The sequence below is a fragment of the Phyllobates terribilis genome, unplaced genomic scaffold (assembly GCF_046119375.1).
Source record: "Phyllobates terribilis strain yellow unplaced genomic scaffold, ASM4611937v1 Scaffold_453__1_contigs__length_1468511, whole genome shotgun sequence".
Classification (NCBI taxonomy): domain Eukaryota; kingdom Metazoa; phylum Chordata; class Amphibia; order Anura; family Dendrobatidae; genus Phyllobates; species Phyllobates terribilis.
The window spans coordinates 632,161-652,789 of record NW_027363213.1 but is presented as its reverse complement, the minus strand read 5'-3'; the positions used below and the strand labels follow the sequence as shown (position 1 = coordinate 652,789).

Sequence of the window (20,629 nt, the reverse complement as noted above, 5' to 3'; positions counted from 1 at the left end):
GGGACCACCCACTTTCTCCTGTGTACCGAAGCGTAAGTGCATTAATGGCGGTGCCCCTGATTTTGCGGTGTGTGATACCTCTCCCTGCCCTGCCACCCGCTACCTGCAGTACGACCACACTCAATCACCACCGCTGCCGCCTCCGCCCCACACCACCACAGTAAGCACCATAATATCTATATTTTGACTAGATTCGGACCATAAGACGCAACCCCTTTTCCCCCCAAAATTTGGGGGGAAAAAAGTGTGTCTTATGGTACGAAAAATACAGTAACTCCCTAATAGGCCATTGAGGAGTTTCTCGTACCTCCGGAGGAACCAGAGGGGAGGCCGCAACACACTGTCAACAAGGAGAAAGGAAAGTATGAAGGAAAATATGAAAACCCTGAATGAGAAACAAAAACACATTCATATAGGGCAATGTAGGCAAGCTAAGGAGAACCACAAATAAAAGGAACAAGTATAATCTCCCAGAAACCTAACATTGTTAGAATAAAAAGGTACTGGGAGGGAAAGCAAACTGACCGGGAGGATAGTTTCACCTTTGTGGTGAAACTTATAAAATTCATCCTCACCAACTGTAAATGTAAAACCTGTCCATTTATAATGACCACGGACAAGATAAAGGTTCCCAACTCACATCAGGACCACAAGATCCCAGGTACTTTCAGCTGCATCACATCCAATGTAGTGTACTTAATTATATGTACCAAATGTCCAACTGGGGTCGGTATGTAGGGGAGACAGGGCAGAAACTTAGAACAAGGATGAATTCTCATCGCCATACAATAAAAGAAAAAAAGAATCGATCTACTTGTGGCCTAACATTTTTGTATGCTTGATCACAGCCTCATGGACATGAAATTACTTGTATTAAAAGGTAACTTCAAATCTCAGAGAGACAAAGTTATGACAACCTTTGACACACTCAGAACAGGAATGAATGTGTTGCATGGATTTATGTCTGTGTACATCAACTAAGGAATGTGTACCTCAGACCGTTTGAGGGCATCACAATCAAGGACCGGACCTCAATCACAGGACAATAAAACTTTCATACTCCTTATCTTTGAACTTTTCCAATATTTACGGCCACAACTGCTTCTCCCTTTCCCATACTGATAGTTCTGCTTCATGTCACTTGTCTTATCTATTGCTTTATTCCTGTGCCCTATTATGTATAAATATGTGACTCTTCAGATTTTGTGTTATACTATGCTTGATGAACAGATTTGAGTAGTCTCGAAAGCTTGAAATTTCTTACCTTTTAATGGCTAACTGAAAAGATGGTATCAACCACTGAGGACTCTCAAATTTTAATACTTTTCTCCAAACAGCAATTTTAAGATCTCTCCACAGGTGTTTTGGGATTTAGATCCAGACTCATTGCTGGTCAGAACTCTCCAGCACTTTGTTTCCGTCCATTTCTGGGTGCTTTTTGAAGTATGTTTGGGGTCATTGTCATGCTGTAAGACTGATGACCTAGCACACAAACACTGCTTTCTGACACTGGGCACTACATTGTGACCCAAAATCCTTTGCTAATCTTCAGATTTCATGATGCCCTGCACACTGTCAAGGCACCTAGTGCCAGAGGCAGCAAAAGAATCCCAGAACATCTTTGAACCTCCACCATATTTGACTGTATAGGTAGTAAATTTATTAATTATGTTGCTCACCATGGACAAAGGAACATCCGGATCTCTGAAGATGGACCTTGAAATTCTTGATATTTTTCAACAAGTTTGGTTCTTAACTCCTCAGACAGTTCTCTTCTTCTTTTTCTGTTTTCTCTATGCTTAGTGTGGCACACATATGCACACAATGCAAAGATTGAATCAACTTCTCCCTTTTTTATCTGGTTTTAGGTGTCATCTTCATATTGCCCATTCCTGTTACTTGCCACAATTGCATTTGAAGAAGCTTCATATGCTTGAAACTAAGTTGTTTACCCACAAGTTTGGCAAGGTGTCAACAATTGTGCCCCGCCTATTTTATGTGGTTTTGTTTGAAATTATGTTCAAGTTGCCTTTTTTTCTCTATTTTCTTGTGTTGTTCCAATACACACAAAGGAAATAAACAAGTATGACAAAATGTGTAATTGCAATAATTTTCTGGGAGAATTACTTCATTTCTGGAACAATTTCAAGAGATCCAACACTTTTGACCATGACTTGTTTTTGTTGCCTTTTTAATTTGTTGCAGCATATCATCCTCTAAGTGTTCAGCTATATTAGGAGGCTTGTGGCAAACTCCAATTAGCAGCTTTCCATTATTGCCATTTCCATGCACATTTACCCAGACTGACTTTCTACATCAGGGATGTAAAACTCAAAACATGCAGAGGGCCAAAATGAAAAACGTGGACAAAGTCGTTGAACAACCAGTTTACCGTATAATGGGCCCCACATAGTCCTCCATGCAGAATAATTGCCCCACATAGGTGTTCTTGTGTCGCAGGCTTTCCCTCTCTGCTTTCGTTTGTAAAGCACGCAGTGGATTCTGGGCTGTGACGTGCGGTGAAATCCCGTCCACAGCTCATCAATCAAGGGGGAGTGTGTCACTTGCTCATGCCCAACTGCTGCCGGAACTTGACATGACATCAGCGGATGTCGGAGCCGGCTGCAGCCGGGGTCACGTGATGCCTGGTGATAGCGCCGCCCACAGACAATAAAAAGCAATGTATTTACAAAAAGACTTGTTGCCACTATTTAAATCCATAGGGTCAATGTTAATAGTTAGTAGACAACCTCTTTAATTAATTGGGAACAAAATCTCTCCTCCTCTGGCATAGAGGACTGTAATCCTGAAAAATTCCCAAACACCAGATGAAAACTACCCCAGCTAAAAAAAAAAAAGGCAAAGTCCCGATAGCCTTAGAGGAATGTTTATTTAGAGCACACTCGGTAAGGGGCAGAAATATCACCCGGTCTTCCTGATTGGAGGAGACAAAACATCCCTAATACTGCTCTACTTCCTGGTTCATTCTTTCCGTTTGACCAATAGACTCGGCATGATAGACTGAGAGAAAAGACAATGGATGGGGAAGGAGGGGAGGTGGAGGCTTACCATGCTGAGAGAAGGAATGACTTCAGCTGGAGAAATCCTGAGGGCGCCGCACCCATCGGTGATTACAGACCATGAATGGAGAAAAAAAGTAGAACCGGCACATCCAACCAGGACTTATAAAAGGGAAAAAATTTATTTGTAGAAAAAAGTTAAATCATGGAAATAAATTCAGAAACCTCAGGAAATCCTGATGCGTTTCAGGTGCAGAACGCACCCTTAGTCATAGGATGTCAGAAGTAACACATAAATGCTGCTATATATCTTAAAGAACAATGTCCATTGACTGGATAATGAATTAATCAATACTGAGGTAAAGCATCAGGTGTTCGCATACACATAATGTGAGTACATGGCGTTATAAGCTGACATGAATGACATAGATATATTAAATAAAAACAAAAAGACTACCGCAGGGAAACACAGCACCATGTAACACCAGCCCAAAAACCACACAACTGGATACCAGAGAAAAGCAAACACCCTGCCACACTCAAAAATGGACTAAAGAAACCAGCGATCTTGGGAAAGAAAAAGGGCAGATTGTATGAACATCAGGAGTATGGATCCTAGCTGACTAACTCACAACTACCAAGAGAAGCAGTGCGGCTCAAAGAGGCACATAGCACCACACACAACCACCGATATCCCGCCGGAGACACCAAGGACCAACATGTCCCAGCAATCCCGGAAACCTGTCTACAAATACGAGCACAGCAGACACGGCCAACACTGCAACACAAGTGCCAAACGCCATGTTACACGCAAAGAATGAACTAGAAGAACCAGCAATGTTAGAAGAAAAGACTACATGGTATTGACATCAGCGGTATAGATTAGGGTAACTAACTAGAAGCCAACGAGGAATAAAGTGCGGTTTATAGGGGCGCATGATGCTACATCCAAATACACCGACTCTGCGATGGAAACATTAAAGGACAACATGTCCCAGCAAAACGTCCACCAATGCGGACACAGCGAGCATGGCCAGCGATGCAACTCAGATACCACAACATCACCACCAGTAAGTAAAATTATTATAGCAATCTATACCGGCGGCCTGGATGAACGGATCTGCCGGCACCATACTGGAACCTCTGAGGAACAACTGGTCCCAGGAGTCCTGATCGACGAACCATTCCAGCAGACATGGCGGACAATGCACCTGAATGCTGCAACTTGTCTGCAGGTGAGTGGAATGAATGTGAATCATTGTAAAACAACAAAAGCCAATGATCCAATGGAGCGGCCGTCTACACTACTGCGATAGACACTGATGGAAATATATACAAAGTCCATAAGGGAGTTTTATCGTCTCTTACTAAACGCATTGCCAGATAATTATTAGGAGAAAATACAAGTGTGAATGGTGTATCAGATAGTGATTCACAGGAAGCAGACACATCATTTACAGAAGAAAACTGAACGTGTGCACAGGGTGCAACTGGGGAATACATATAGTGAATCACAACTGATCATTATACATTATATATATTAAATGTCCACATTCCTGAATAAGGAAACACATTATTTTGATGTAAAATTGAAATTAAATATACATCGCCGAGCCGAAAAACGAGGAAAATGTTCATAGATGAAAAACAAATAATTTTTGAAGTTCACGCCATGGTGGTACATTGTGTTTAAAGTCAAGATCCAATACGCCTCCCTCAGGGCCGGCTGCTTTTTCCAGCTGCCACCACAGGCCGCAAAATTGACCTTTTCGAGTCCGAAAAATGATGAACACAAGGAGTCCCCTTTATGTATTATGGTAAAATGTTTGGCCGTACCAGAATACCCGGAGTTGTTGGTGATATTGTTGATGTGTTCGGCGATCCTCTTCTCCAGTTTATGTGTGGTATAGCCAATATACTGAAGCTGACGGCTAATGCAGAATATATCGTATACCATGTGGCTGGACTCACAATTTATAAAGGATTTGATTGGATAGGATAAATGAGATGAAGTGCCCATAGAGGGGAATTCCTGTTCTCTATTGTCAGTAAAGCCACATACGCTGCATCTATTTAATGCACAATCGGAAACCGGAAGTCATGTAGAAGGTGTTCTGGTATTTCGCAGCATACTGGGGGACAACATATTCCCAAGGGTTCTTCCTCTCTTAGCAACTACTTGACACCCCCCTTCCAAAATAGTTTGGGGACATTTGTCCTGGTTAATAACCGGCAAGTATTTCAGAATAACATTCTTTATAGTGTTAAACTGTCTACTGTACGGAGTGGAAAATACAATATTCTGAGGAGAGGACTGTTTCAAATTATTATTGCTGCCATACAATAAATCCCTGCGTGGAGTGTTCCTCACCTGTATGACGGATGTTAGATTTATGATCGTCTCTATCTAATAACCTGTCAGTTATGATTTTTCCTTCATTGGTAAAAGTGTCATCATTGGAGCAGATTCTCCTGGCCCTGGTATATTCTCCTCTGGGGATTGCATTGGTCGTGTGCCTGGGTTGAGAACTGGATGCCAACAGAATGGTGTTACCGGCAGTGTCTTTACGGTGTAAAGAAGTATCAATCCTACCAGTGACTATGTTACCATGCAATTCAATATCCAAAAACGAGACATGGATGGACAGCTGGCTAGAAGTAAAACGGATGTTACAATTGTTTGAATTGATGTAAGAAACAAACTCAGAATATGTGGATGTGTCTCCCTGCCAGACAAGGAGTACATCATCCACATATCTGGAAAACCAAACCAAATGAGTAGAGAATGTATTATTAATAGAAATAAAATGTAAATTTCTTCCCACCAGGCTATAAAAAGTATTGCTAAAGATGGGGAGAACTTGGGACCCATCGGTGCCCCCAATGTCTGTAAATAAAATTTAGTACCAAATATGAAAAAATTATGTTTTTAACAGGTAATCCAATGATAATAAAATAAAATGTTTGAGGACTGGCGAATAGGCACTATACCTCTCCCAATGGTATGCAATAGCCACCATGGCTGTATTGTGAGGTATGGATAAGTATCAGTTGACCATATCACATGTAGCAAAAGAATAGTTAGGATGGCATTGGAAATGATCAAAAACCTTAAGGACAGTAGAAGTGTCCTTCAAAAAAACTGAAGTTCTAATAATGAGTAGTTGGAGATGACCATCCACCCACTCACTAAGGTTCTTGTTCAGGTATTCAATACCAGAAATTATTGGTCTGAGCGGAGGGAGGAAAACCCTTTGTAAACCTTAGGGAGCCTGTGGAAAATAGGAATAATAGGGTATTCAGGAATCAACCGTTTTCGTAATTTAGGGTTCAAAATACCGAGTCTGCTATATCCAGACTGTCAGGAAATATTAAAAATCTCTCAAATCTCTCCCTCCAAACTGTTCAGCCGCCCTACCTCCCCTATCCCATTTGGAGTAAGAAGAGCTTGCAATCTAAAAAGCTGCTTCTATGCAAAATAGTAGTGTACAAAAGAAGTGACAAACTTAATTATCCAAGCTAATTACCATACTAAATGGAGCTCCTGGTAAAGGAGACGTGTGACAAAAAGACACCTTTGAACATATGGGCCAGAGACTGAATGAGTTGTGCATTTGATCAGAAATAACAAGTATGACACCTGAAAGAGATAATAAATATCTCGTTAAGGCTTCAAAGGGAATCTATCACACTCCTTACAATAGCCGGGACAGTCCCAGCTGCACATGAGTTCGATCTCCAGACTCTGAGGCACTGAAATGAAATATGGAATACCGGCATTTCTATATTTCCGATTGTGATAGGACATATATTTTTAGTGGCGGGGCTAAATAAGGAACAGTATGCACATTTTTCCATATCTGTGAGCCCTGCCGGTGAGCTGTAACTCAACAGTGCAGAGATAACCAACAGCATCATGTTTTATCTCTAAGGAAAGGTAAAATCGCAATAAAAAATATGGCATCATTCGCTAACTTCTGCGATCATCAAGCGAGGAGATATCACAGAAATTAGAGATTTAATAAAACCATGAAGGGCGGCGACCAGCCCACATGATGTCATCACAGGGAGTGTGTGGGCAGGGCCTACTTCGGCATAAAAGATCAAGCTGATTATTTATCTATGCTCATGCTGGGAGATACATACTTTCATGTAAGCAGGGATCACGTTCACTGAAACGGCCAAATCAATCAAAGTGCTCTCCTTCAGCTAAACTGAATCGTCTCTGTGATTGGTATAGTAAGTTCTTCTATTAATCCCTTTTATTTTGTGTAACTGTATATGCTGTATGGTATTGTCCCCCTTTGTAAAATCTTTTGTAGATTTTTTTCATAAACATTGCCTCCCTTTGGTTTAAAGGGGTTGTCCACTACTTTCACATTGAAGCCCTATCCTTAGAATAGGGCATCAATGTATGATCAGCAGGGGTCCCTCACCCGGCACCCCCGCCAATCAGCTGTGATCGGTACCAGGGGCAGGAAGTGCTTACCTGCGGTGCTTGGCCTTCAAGCTGTAGCGGCCGGCGCTTGTTACTGCACATCCGCCTCCTATTCAATTCAATGGGAGGTGGATGTGCAGTACCCTGCGGCGGCCACTACAGATGGACGGCCAAGCACCGCAGGCAAGCACTTACAGCCGCCGTCACCACAGTCGATTGGCAAGGGTGCCGGGTGCGGGTAGTGGACTTCTTTAAATATAACATTTAATAGTTCTGTTTCTTTTGCTCTGTACTTGTTCCTCCTCCGAAGCTACACGCTACCTATAAGGCGTCCAATCGTCCGGAAAAACAGATTGGTGGTGGCAAAGAATAATCTCTCTTGGGTTATTTTGAAGTGACAGTGATCGTACAAGGGTGTATACATATATTCCATGTGTTGGAAGGTGGTGTGTATGCCGTACGCTCACTGCTAGCTTGCCGATACCTACATAGTGAGAACAGCCTGCAGCCGCCTATATTGATTGTCGGCCAATCGTGAAATTGTCCAGACAATAGTGGGCAGCAGAGAACTGTTCACTCCAGAGATCACAGTGGGTGGTCTCTATGTCGTGTGGAATCCTTGACACAGACATTCTGGTAACTCAGATTTAAATGCATTAGTAGGATCACATCTTAAGGTGGTGTAGGTGTTTGTGTCGCTGAGGATGGAAATAGCCATGTTACAATACAATTCAGTGTCCAATACCACAACACATCCACCTTTATATGATTGCTGGATGGTTATACTAACATTTTGTTGAAGATCTCTAACCGCTGGAGCATATCAAAATTACTATTATACTTCATATTACAGATACCACCATGTAATTGTTTTAAGGTTGTTTTCAACTAGAGTTTGAAATAAAACTAAAGATGGAACCCTGGATTGCAGAGCATAGTATGCAGGGTTAGATGGGATGATGTTAATTCCTCGATCTTGTGGTTTATTCAAAGAAAAATCTGGATCCTGTAACGAAGACAAAGTTAGTAAGGCAGTCTGTTCAACGACTGTAAGTGTAGCATCATTATGCTCCATAATCTCTGCCGTCATGTTATTAGGAGTGGAAGACTCTTCGGACTCATTGAAGAAATGTTTTGTAACTGTTAATAACCGCGTAAAGCGATTTACATCTCTTAAGGTCAAAATCTTGCGAGGGGACATAAATTGTGAGTCCAGTCACGTGGTATACGGTATATTCTGCAGTAGCCGTCACCGTCAGTATATTGGCTATACCACACGTAAACTGAAGAAGAGGATCGCCGAACACATCAATAATATCACCAACAACTCCGGGTATTCTGGTGCGGCCAAACATTTTACCATAATACATAAACAGGATACTTCATGTTAATCATCTTTTGGACTCTAAAAGGTCGATCTTGTTGCCCGTGGTGGCAACTGGAAAAAGCAGCCGGCCCTGAGGGAAGCGTATTGGATCCTGACTCTAAACACAAAGTACCACCATGGCGTGAACTTCAAAAATGATTTGTTTTTCATCTACTAATATTTCCTTGTTTTTCGGCTTGGCGATGCAGGTTTAACTTCAATTTTACATCAAAATAATGTGTTTCCTTATTCAGGAATGTGGACATACAATTTACATAATGTTTAATGATCATTTGTGATTCACTATATGTATCTCCCAGTCGCACCCTGTGCACACGTTCAGTTTTCTTTTGTAAATGATGTGTCTGCTTCCTGTGAATCACTATCTGATTCACCATTCACACTTGTATTTTCTCCTAATAATTATCTGGCAATGCGTTTAGTAAGAGATGATAAAACTCCTTTAGAAAAGCTTTATATATTTCTATCTGTGTTCTTTGCAATTGTATATATTTCCATCTGTATCTATCGCAGTAGTGTAGACGGCCGGTCCATTGGATCGTTGGCTTTTGTTTTACAATTCTTCCCATTCATTCCACTCACCTGCCATGTCTGCTGCATTGGTAGCAATGGTTCGCCAGCCAGGACTCCTGGGACCAGTTGTTCCACAGCAGTTCCAGTATGGTGCCGGCAGATCCGTTCATCCAGGCCGCCCGTATAGTTTGCTTTTTAGACAGATATAATCATTTTACTTGTGTAGACATTGTGGTACTTGAGTTACATTGCTGGCCATGTTTGCCGTGTCCTCATTGGTGTATGTTTTTTGGGATTGCTGGGACATGTTGTCCTTTAGCAGAGTCCATCGCAGAGTCGGTGTATTTACAGTTGAAATCAGAAGTTTACATACACTATATAAAAAGACACATTCATGTTTTTCTCAACATCTGACATGAAATCAGAATAAACCTTTCCCGTTTTAGGTCAATTAGGATTACCATCATTTTTAATATTTGCCAAATGCCAGAATAATGAGAGAGAGAGAATGTTTTAAGGCATTTTTATTACTTACTGCAAAGTCAAAAGTTTACATACACTAAGATTAATATGCCTTTAAACAATTCTGAACTGCCCATATGATGATGTCATGTGTTTTGGAAGCTTCTGAGACACACCTGTGGATGTATTTTAATGCACACCTGAAACACACTGCTTCTTTGTGCAGCATCATGGGAAAGTGTAAAGAAATCAGCCAAGATAGCAGAAAGAGAATTGTGGACTTGCACTTGTCTGGCTCATCCTTGGGTACAATTTCAAGATACCTGAAGGTGCCTCGTTCATCTGTACAAACAATTATATGCAAGTACAAACAAAATGGGAATGTCCAGCCATCATACCGCTCAGAAAGGAGACAGGTTCTGTGTCCCAGAGATGAATGTGCTTTGGTCCAACATGTGCATATCAACCCAAGGACAAAAGCAAAAGACATTGTGAAGATGATGGCGGAAGCTGGTAAGACTGTGTCAATATCCACAGTGAAACGAGTACTATATCAACATGAGCTGAAAGGCCACTCTGCCAGGAAGAAGCCATTACTCCAAAAGAAACATAAAAAAGCCAGTTTACTGTTTGCAAATGCACACAGGAACAAAGACCTTAATTTTTGGAGACATCCTGTGGTCTGATGAAACTAAAATTTCAACTTTTTGGGCATAATGACTATTGTTACGTTGGGAGGAAAAAGGGAGAAGCTTGGAAGCCTAAGAACACCATCCCAACTGTGAAACATATGTGGGGCAGCATCATGTTGTGGGGTTGTTTTGCTGCAGGAGGGACTGGTGCACTTCACAAAATAGATAGCTTCATTAGCAAAGAAGATTATGTGGCAATACTGAAGCAACATCTCAAAACATCAGCCAGGAAGTTAAAGCTTGGGTGGAAATGGGTCTTCCAAATAGACAATGACCCGAAGCATACTGCCAAAATGGTAACAAAGTGGCTTAAGGATAACAAAGTCAATGTTTTGGAGTGGTCATCACAAAGCCCTGATCTCAATCCTATTGAAAATTTATGGGCAAAGCTGAAAAGGCAGGTGCGAGCAAGGCGACCTACAAACCGGGATCAGTTACAACAGTTTTGTCAGGAGGAATGGGCCCAAATTCCGACCAACTATTGTGAGAAGCTTGTGGAAGGATATCCCAAACTTTTCACCCAAGTCATTCAGTTTAAGGGCAGTGGTACCAAATACTAATGAAATGTATGGAAACTTTTGACTTTGCAGTAAGTAATAAAAATGCCTTAAAAACATTCTCTCTCTCTCATTATTCTGGCATTTGGCAAATAAAAAAAATGATGGTAATCCTAATTGACCTAAAACGGGAAAGGTTTATTCTGATTTCATGTCAGATATAAAGAAAAACATGCAGATGTGTCTTTTTATATAGTGGATGTAAACTTCTGATTTCAACTGTATATATTGTATCATGTGCCCCCAAAAATCTGCACTTTATTCCTCGTTGGTTTTGAGTTAGTTACTCAAATCTATACCCCTGATGTCAACACAATGCAGTATTTTATTCTAAGGCCCCGGTCCCACTATCAGTATTCGGTCAGTATTTTTTCTCAGGAATGGGGGATAAATGCAGAATTGGTGACTTGTTTCTATTATACCTTTTCTCTGATTGTTCCTCACCTGGTTTTGGCTCCCACTCCTGAGAAAAAATACTGACCGAATACTGACCAAATACTGATAGTGGGGCCGGGTCCTAAAATCGCTAGTGTTTCTAGTTAGGTAAGGATGAGGTTGCTTTATTAGTTAACTTTCATTGCAGGGGACATTGGCTTCAGCTGGAATGGGCATTATGGTAAGTAGGGTTTAATTTAGAACAATAAAAGGTCTCTGTGTTTATTTCAAATAAAATATTTTATTCATGGTGCTCTTGTAGTTATTTCACATATCACTTTCACTATGGTGTTAGTAATGGGGGCGTCTTATAGACGCCTCTCCATTACTAAGCTGGGCTTGATGTCAGCTGGCCTTATAAGCTGACATCAACCCCAACCCTATTACCCCACTGCCACCGCTACAGGGCAGTGGGCAGAGCGGAGGCTTAGTGCCAGAATTGGTGCATCCTATGGATGCGCCACTTCTGGGGCGGCTGAGGGCTGCTGTTTCTAGCCTCGGAGGGGGCCAATATTCATGGCCCCTTCCTAGGCTATTAATATTAGTCCCCAACTGTCTGCATAGCCTTTGCTAGCTGTTAAAATAGGGGGACCCCATGTCATTTTTTGGGGGTCCCCCATTTTAATAGCCTGTAAAGGCTTAAGTATTCAGCTGGAGGGCTGAGATTAGTAGCCTGGGAAGCTCTGTGGGTATTACCCCCTTCTCGGGCTTCAAAAATCTGCCCCAGCCGTCTGCTTAACCTCTGCTAGACTATAAAATTACGGGGGACCCCACACCAATTTTTTTAAATAAATACTTTAATTTAACAATAAATGACAAGTACAGTAACCAACACTGTCACTGTACTAATTATATACATGACTGACACCTTTCTATCTATTCTATGTGTATAGCTATTCTTTCTATTCTAAATTGTCGGGTACCGATGTATTGTAACTGTATGCGGCTGATGAATTGCTGGCTTTTAAAGAGACGGGTGCGTGAAAATCGGACGCCACTCGCATGGTCCGAGTGCTGTGCGATTTTTTTCACACACTCATTGACTTGATTGACTTGCATTGGCGAGTCTCGTCCGAGATACATGGCAAATCGCAGAATGCTGCGAATTTGTTCTCAGCCCGATTTCAGCTGAGAAATCGGGCTGAGATCAAATGAGATGTCACTCATTCATTTTTTATTGCTCTTTCCTAACTAAAGCAGAGAGGGAAAGTGCGCGGTTGATGCTGGGCTGTGATGTGGTGAAACCCCGACTACAGCCCATCAGACAACTAAGACGAGAACACACACATTTTGTGTGCCCCTAACAGGGGGATCTTCATGCGATCAGATAGACAGATTATAGGCTGGGGCTGGGGAAAACAAAGCAGTCATGTACACATTGGTACCAATGACAAAGTTATAGGGAGGTGAAAGGTCTTTAAAAATGATTACAGGGAATTAGGAGAGAAGCTGAAGTACAGGTGGTGTTTTCAGAAATACTGCTGATTCCACTACGTCACTAGAAAATCAGCGGGAACTTAAGAAGATAATTCTCAGGAAGAAAGGGTTTGGGTTCATGGAGAACTGGGCTGACTTCTCTGTCGGCTACAGGCTCTACAATAGGGACAGGCTGCACCTCAATGGGGTGCATGCAGATGTGCTGGGGGAAAAAATGGTCAGATGAATGGAGGAGCTTTCAAATTAGTATTTGGGGGAAGGGAGGGTAGCTATGCAAATAATGGGGTAGAGTAGACAGAGAGAGTGAGACATTCAAGGAAAGTAATAAGGCGAGTAGCAGTAATAAATGTGCTAATAGTATTAAATGTCTGCAGGCAAATGCAAGAAATCTTGAAAACAAAATGAATGAATCAGACTCTTAGGTCAGCCACAGATTACGATGTGGTGGGCATTACAGAAACCTGGCTGGATGAAAGCCATGACTGGGTGACAAACATAGAGGGTTACACTACATTCAAACGGATAGGAAAGAAAAGTAGGTAGAGGAGTGAGTATTTTCATTAAATCCAACTTAAGACCTCAAGCTCAATGACGACATGGGGGGCAGCTTCAACAATGTACAGCACACATGTCCAACTTTTGGTGATTATATTTGACCCACGACACCAGAACCACTACACCTATGTGGGGCCATTATTCTGCATGAAGGATTTTGTGGGGCCCATTATACGGTATGGAAAGCTATGTGGGGCTCATTGTACTGTATGGAAAGTTATGTGGGGCTAATCATACTGTATGGAGGACTATGTAGGGCCCATTATTCTGTATGGAGGACTATGTTGGGCCCATTATACTGTATACTGGTTGGTACACAACTTTGTCCAAATTGTTCATTTTGGCCCTCTGCATGTTTTGAGCTTTACATCCCTGGTGTAACATCTGTATGGGTAATGTACATGGAAATGGCAATAATGGAAAGCTGCTAATTGGACTTTGCCACAAGCTTCCTAATATAGCTGAACATGAAGAGGATAATATGCTGCAACAAATTAAAAAGGCAACAAAAACAAGTCATGGTCAAAACTGTTGGAATTGTTCCAGAAAATGAAGCATTGCTCCAAGAAAATTATTGCAATTACATGTTTTGTTATACACGTTTATTTCCTTGGCATGTATTGGAACAACACAAGAAAACAGAGAAAAAAAAGGCAAATTGAACATAATTTCACACAAAATAGGTCGGACAAAATTGTTGACACCTTGCCAAAATTGTGGGTAAACAACTTTGTTTCAAGCATGTGAAGCTTGTTCAAACGCAATTGTGGCAAGTAACAGGTGTGGGCAATATGAAAATCACAACTACAACCAGATAAAAATGGGAGAAATTGATTCAATCTTTGCATTGTGTGCATATGTGTGGCACACTAAGCATGGAGAAAACAGAAAAAGGAGGAGAGAAATGTCTGAGGACTCAAGAACCAAAATTGTTGAAGAATATCAATAATTTCAAGATTATAAGTCCATCTTTAGAGATCCGGATGTTCCTCTGTCCAAGGTGTGCAGCATAATCAATAAATTTATAACATATCAAGTCAAATATGGTGGAGGTTCAAAGATGTTATGGGGTTATTTTGCTGCCTCTGGTCAGGTACTTTGTGTGCAAGGAATCATGAAATCTGAAGATTAGCAAAGGATTTTGGGGCACAATGTTGTGCCTAGTGTCAGAAAGCTGGGGGGCTTCCAGCATGACAATGACCCAGAAAATAGATGGAAACAAAGTGCTGGAGAGTTCTGACCAGCAATGAATCCGGATCTAAATCCCATTGAACACCTGTGGAGAGATCTTAAAATTGCTGTTTAGAGAAAAATATTAAAATTTGAGAGTCCTCAGTGGTGGATACCATCTTTTCAGTTAGCCATTAGTCAGTAAGCTTTCGAGACTACTCAGGTCTCTTCATCAGACATAGTATAACACAAAATCTGAAGAGTCACCTATTTATACACAACAGGGCACAGGAATAATGCAATAGATAAGACAAGTGACGTGAAGCAGAACTATCAGTATGGGAGAGGGAGAAGCAGTTGTGGCCGTAAATATGTGTGGACACAAGTAGAGCTATTCTTTTATTGTGTGGCGATGAGAATTCATCCTTGTTTTAAGTTTTTGCCCTGTCTCCCCTACATACAGACCCCCAGTTGGACATTTGTTACATATAATTAAGTTCATTGTGATGCAGCTGAAAGTACCTGGGATCTTATGGTCTTGATGTCAGTTGGGAATCTTTATCTTGTCCGTGGTCATCATAAATGGACGGGTTTTACATTTACAGTTGGTGAGGATGAATTTTATACGTTTCACCACAAAGGTGAAACTATCCTCCCGGTCAGTTTGCTTTCCCTCCCAGTACCTTTTCATTCTAACAATGTTAGGTTTCTGGGAGATTATACTTGTTCCTTTTATTTTTGGTTTTCCTTAGCTTGCCTTCTTTGCCCTATATGTGTTTTTGTTTCTCAATCAGGGTTTTCATATTTTTCTTCATACTTTCCTTTCCCCTTGTTGAGAGTGTGTTGAAGCCTCCCCTCTGGTTCCTCAGGAGGTATGAGAAACTCCTCAACGGCTTATTAGTTAGTTAGGTGTGTGGTGGCATTTTTAGTTGTGCAGCTAGGGCCATTCTAGTCTGTACAGAGACTAGTTGGGTGTAGTTGCCACATTCTCACCTGTGTGGATTCTGCGGTGGTTATCAAGATGCACTTTCTGGTTCTAACATTTCCCACATTTTGAACATGAAAAAGGCTTCTCCCCTTTGTGAGTTCTCTGGTGCTTATCAAGATCCGATTTCTGGTTAAAACATTTCCCACATTCTGAACATGAAGTAGGCTTCTCCCCTGTGTGAGTTCTCTGATGTCTGATAAGAGTTGATTTCTCAGTAAAATATTTCCCACATTCTGAACATGAAAAAAGCTTCTCCCCTGTGTGAGTTCTCTGATGTCTGATAAGAGTTGATTTCTGTGCAAAATATTTCCCACATTCTGAACATGAAAAATGCTTCTCCCCTGTGTGAGTTTTGTGATGTTTGATAAGAGATGATTTCTCTGTAAAACATTTCTCACATTCTGAACAGGAAAATGGCTTTTCTCCTGTGTGAGTTCTCTGATGGTTGATAAGAGTTGATTTCTTTGTAAACGATTTCCCACATTCTGAACAGGAAAATTGCTTCTTCCCTGTGTGAGTTCTCTGATGTACAATAAGATGTGATTTCTCTGTAAAACATTTCCCACATTCTGAACAGGAAAATGGCTTCTGTCCTGTGTGAGTTCTCTGATGTACAATAAGATTTGATTTCTCTGTAAAACATTTCCCACATTCTGAACAGGAAAATGGCTTTTCTCCTGTGTGAGTTCTCCGATGCTTGATAAGATTTGATTTCTCTGTAAAATATTTCCCACATTCTGAACAGGAAAGTGGCTTCTCCCCTGTGTGAGTTCTCTGATGTGTATTAAGATATGATTTCTGGTTAAAACATTTTCCACATTCTGAACATGGAAAAGGCTTCTCCCCTGTGTGAGTTCTCTGATGTATATTAAGATATGATTTCTGGTTAAAACATTTTCCACATTCTGAACAGGAAAATGGCTTCTCTCCTGTGTGAGTTCTCTGATGTGCGATAAGATTTGATTTCTCTGTAAAACATTTCCCACATTCTGAACAGGAAAAAGGCTTCTCTCCTGTGTGAGTTCTCTGGTGCCTAACAAGATCTGATTTCTGATTAAAACATTTCCCACACTTGGAACATGAAAATCTATTCTTTGCTGTGTGAATTTTTTGATGTTTAAGAAAAGACTTTTTGAGAGGAAAACTATTTCTATATTCTGAACGTGAAAATGGCTTCTTTGCATTAGAAGCAGTTTGTTTTTTAATGCTTATTTTGTGACTTTGATTTTCCTTAGTAGTCAGTAATGAATCAGAAGACAGGACCAATTTCAAATGATCAGATGACAGATCTTTGCTGTGAAGGAATGATGGTATATCTGGAGTAATGTCATTCATTTCAATTGTATCCTGTAGGATCTGAAAATTATCTGATTTGAAAATTGAAGGTGTCAGCTGTCCCTCTGATCTCCTGGTACAGTCATCTGCCAAGAAGAAAACCAATTATTATTTCTTAATAAAAAATCCTTGAATTTTATATTTTTGAACATTTCTACTTAAACGGTACGTAAAAAAGGCAAGCTATATAAAAAAAAAATTCACTTATTCACCAGGACAATGACTGTCTTATAGAAAACCTCATAGGATGGACCAGTAGAGCGTGGTGTTCAACTGTTTTTTCATTCTGCCTCCCAAATATGGAACAAAAAGCCACCAAATGATGTTATGTAGGCGAAAATAATACCAATAAAAACTTCTACTCATCCCACAAAAAACAAGTCCCCACTCAGGTCCATCATCTGTCAATGGAAAAACAGAGGTTTCCACATTATTAGTGGCTTAAAGGCTCTTGAAAAGCAACATGCCTTCCATAAACCAATCCAGCAATATCCGCTCTACCAAAGTCAGATCTCCCCCTCGCTTCTGAGCTTTGCAGTAGTTGATGTGCCTAAATCACATTTAGCATCCATGTATTTGGCATTACTATAATGAGAAGAACCCACTTAATTTACGGTGTGTGTCTCCTGGAGCACAATCTGGGCACTATGTGTTGGGTAATAAACTAGCCCATTTGCAATTTTCACTCTCCAACGTGCATTGCGTGGTAATTTCTGGAAAGTGACTGTGGAGTCAAAATAGTAACTTCTTCTATTGATTAATTCACTGAGGGTTATAATTTCCAAAATTGAGGCACTTTATGGGGATTTCTACTGCTCTGGTTTTCTGCCATTTTGTCATATTAGGGCTTCTGAAAAAGGCGTTTCCCATCTCGTCTGGGACGTCTACTTCTCCTCCTGCTTCGACTTGTGTGACGTCTGCTTCCGTCACCAGGCGCCGCCTTATTCATCCTGCAGGCGGCGCTGGTGATGGAGGAGACGTCAGAACAAGAAGCTCTGCGAGACACAGGCTCTGCGCAGCCACTAAGATTAGGGTTGCTGGGACCAGTAGTACTATCCAGTCTGGCAGTATGGGCGTGTGTGCTGTCCAGCTGGAGTAATCTGCTCCCTGCTTCAGCCATTTGGAGAGCACCACACCCTACTAAAGCTCAAAGCATATTGCCGGAAGCTGCCAGATACAGCCTTGTTCTCCTCTGGTTCAGTCCTCTGTGCTCAGCTCCCGGCTTGTGTATTTGTTTCTTGTTGTGACCTCGGCCCGTTTACTGACTACTCTTGTGTCTTTTGATTTTGTATTTTCTCTGCCCTCCTGGTTCTGACCCGGCTACCTGACTATTCTTCCCATCTCACTCCACAGAACAGCAGGTAACACAGTGGCCCAAGCCTAGGGATCTCTGTGTAACTCCAGATCCATGTAGTGGGGTTAAAGGGTGATGAGCAAAGTAATTTGTGAAATCTGTAAACGGGGTAGATAAGACAAGCCTGTTCGTGGTGGCCATGTTTTGAGCTGCCAGGTGACCATGAACAGTGCCCCCAATACATTGTGTCTGCGAACTATTCCAGAAAAATCTGCATTGCTAATAGCTAAATGGTGCTCCTTCCCTTCTTAACCTACGATGTGCCCAGACAGTAGTGTACAACCGCATATAGGGGATTGTCAGATTCAAAAGAAGTTGGAAAATAATTTGTAAGGTCCATTTGTTTCCTATTATCCTTTGTGAAGAATTCCAAAGTTATCACCACATAAAGTGACACACGTCAGATTTGAAAATGGGCCCTGATTAGGAACAGAAAACTGGCAGTAGGAAGGGGTTAAATCAGAGTATTTTGGGCACTAACTACTGAAGTCAAAAACTGTGAGTATAGACAATAAAACATCTACTGAAATGATCAAACTGAACAGTCTTCATCAGAGAAAAATGAGTAACTAGAGGTGAAACCTCTCTGGAGTAATTGGAGTATGGGGCTCGGTGGCTCTTGGGAATCTAAACTATGATAAGAACCAATATTTTCTGTCAGATGAGTTTCAAGAAGAAATATTAGACATTTAAAGTGAACTTTTTTATAATACTGCAGAGCTGAGGCGTCTTAAATTTAGATCTCGGGCATTTGGAAGAGGCAATGGAGATATTTTTGAAAGAAAACCAGGGAGTTACAGAGTCACATAAGTGAGGCCGGCCGATCCCATCACAATGAAACTATCATAGAGAGGGAATTTGTAAAAAAAAGAAAGAATATATAAACATGTAACATCCCCAACAATAACGTATGCATGAGGGGAGAAATCCAACACTAAACCGGAGTTGCACTCATTTATGATAAACCATTGGAGCTACTATGAGTCCTGACCAGAAGAGTAGAGAAAGTGTTAGTGCCCCCATTTCAGGAGAGATTGTGCAGTAATCTGAATTCCTTAGGATTGAAAACATAATGGAATTTATGACATGGAGTGAATCCATGAAACCAGGGCTGGAGCCAACACATCTCCTGCAGGCGTGAATAAATGTATATTACAGCCATCAGCCACGCACAGCTTAGAGATATATCATGGCACAGGAGTAATGTTTTCTGTATAGTTTATCACAATCCTGTTTGAAGTTAGTTGGTTTGAAAATAAATGTAACAGTCAAGATAAAGGGAAACTCTGGTGTTATTGTACAGAAATTCACACTTGGCCCTCACTGCACATTTAATGCTGTCGATAATAAAAGTAAAGTTTGGCCAGAAAGACTGGACCTGGTCTTGTAGGGACCATATGAGGACATTCAGCAGCACAGAAGGGAGAGAAGGTAGATTCATCCAATAAGATATCAGGGTTCTAGGAAGCCAACAGCATCATCACCCTCCGCTTTCTCTTACAGGCCCATAATATTTTTCTTCAAGTGATTTTCTCACTTGTCGGCACATTCTACGTACGCTGTCATTTGGCTTTGTAGTTTACAGACCTGGGCAGGTAATGGACAGAGTCTCCTAATCCCAGGCGGTAGGTGGATCCTCCAGGTTGTAAGTTCTATAGAATAGGGCTTTCACAATTTCCCAAAGTAATTTGAACATTTTCAGACGGAGGAGAATGTTGTGATCTAGAGGCAAAATGGTGATCACACGATTGTGATACGGCCGGACTACACCACCGATAAAGCAGCCACAGCCGGTGACAGAAGAATCTGTGACTTCTCTGTATTCAGTGGTTCCTACTCACCTGGGTAGTCATATGTAGGAATCTCCTCTTTACACCGCTCATCACCCCTCACATATGTCTCTGTAGTATTATTATGGGTCAAATCTTCACCCTGAAACAAATATTGTAAAAGTCACAGACAGATTGAGAAGTCACATCTATGATCAGCTCTGATCCTGCCATCTCCACCGTTCTCATTACACAAGTATAAAACATATAATACTGGTGGATAAAACAAGACTGAGCACAAGACCTTTTCAGCCGTCTACACATCATAGGGGAGATCTCATGACACCTTCTCTCCATCTACCTGATGATCCTGAGGAACATTGGGATCTTCTTGTTTACAGTCCTGTGGAAGAAGAGGACGGGGACATCTCTCTGGTGTTGTCCTCTTACTGGATAGATCTGGAGGAAACACATACAGGGACTGAATTCATTCTTTACATACAGATAATTATAGGCC

At 41.2% G+C, this 20,629-nt stretch overlaps 1 protein-coding gene across 1 annotated transcript; it reads right to left on the bottom strand.

Annotated features, from left to right (window-relative positions):
* Positions 1-14,519: 14,519 nt before the first annotated feature.
* On the bottom strand, positions 14,520-20,059 carry LOC141229021 (uncharacterized). The gene is made up of 2 exons (XM_073667388.1): positions 19,931-20,059; positions 14,520-17,075 (listed from the first exon to the last, which is right to left on the bottom strand). The coding sequence occupies exon 2, from the start codon at positions 16,987-16,989 to the stop codon at positions 15,703-15,705; it is 1,287 nt and encodes a 428-aa protein (XP_073523489.1). The 5' UTR covers positions 16,990-17,075; positions 19,931-20,059; the 3' UTR covers positions 14,520-15,702.
* Between the last annotated feature and the right edge of the window lie 570 nt (positions 20,060-20,629).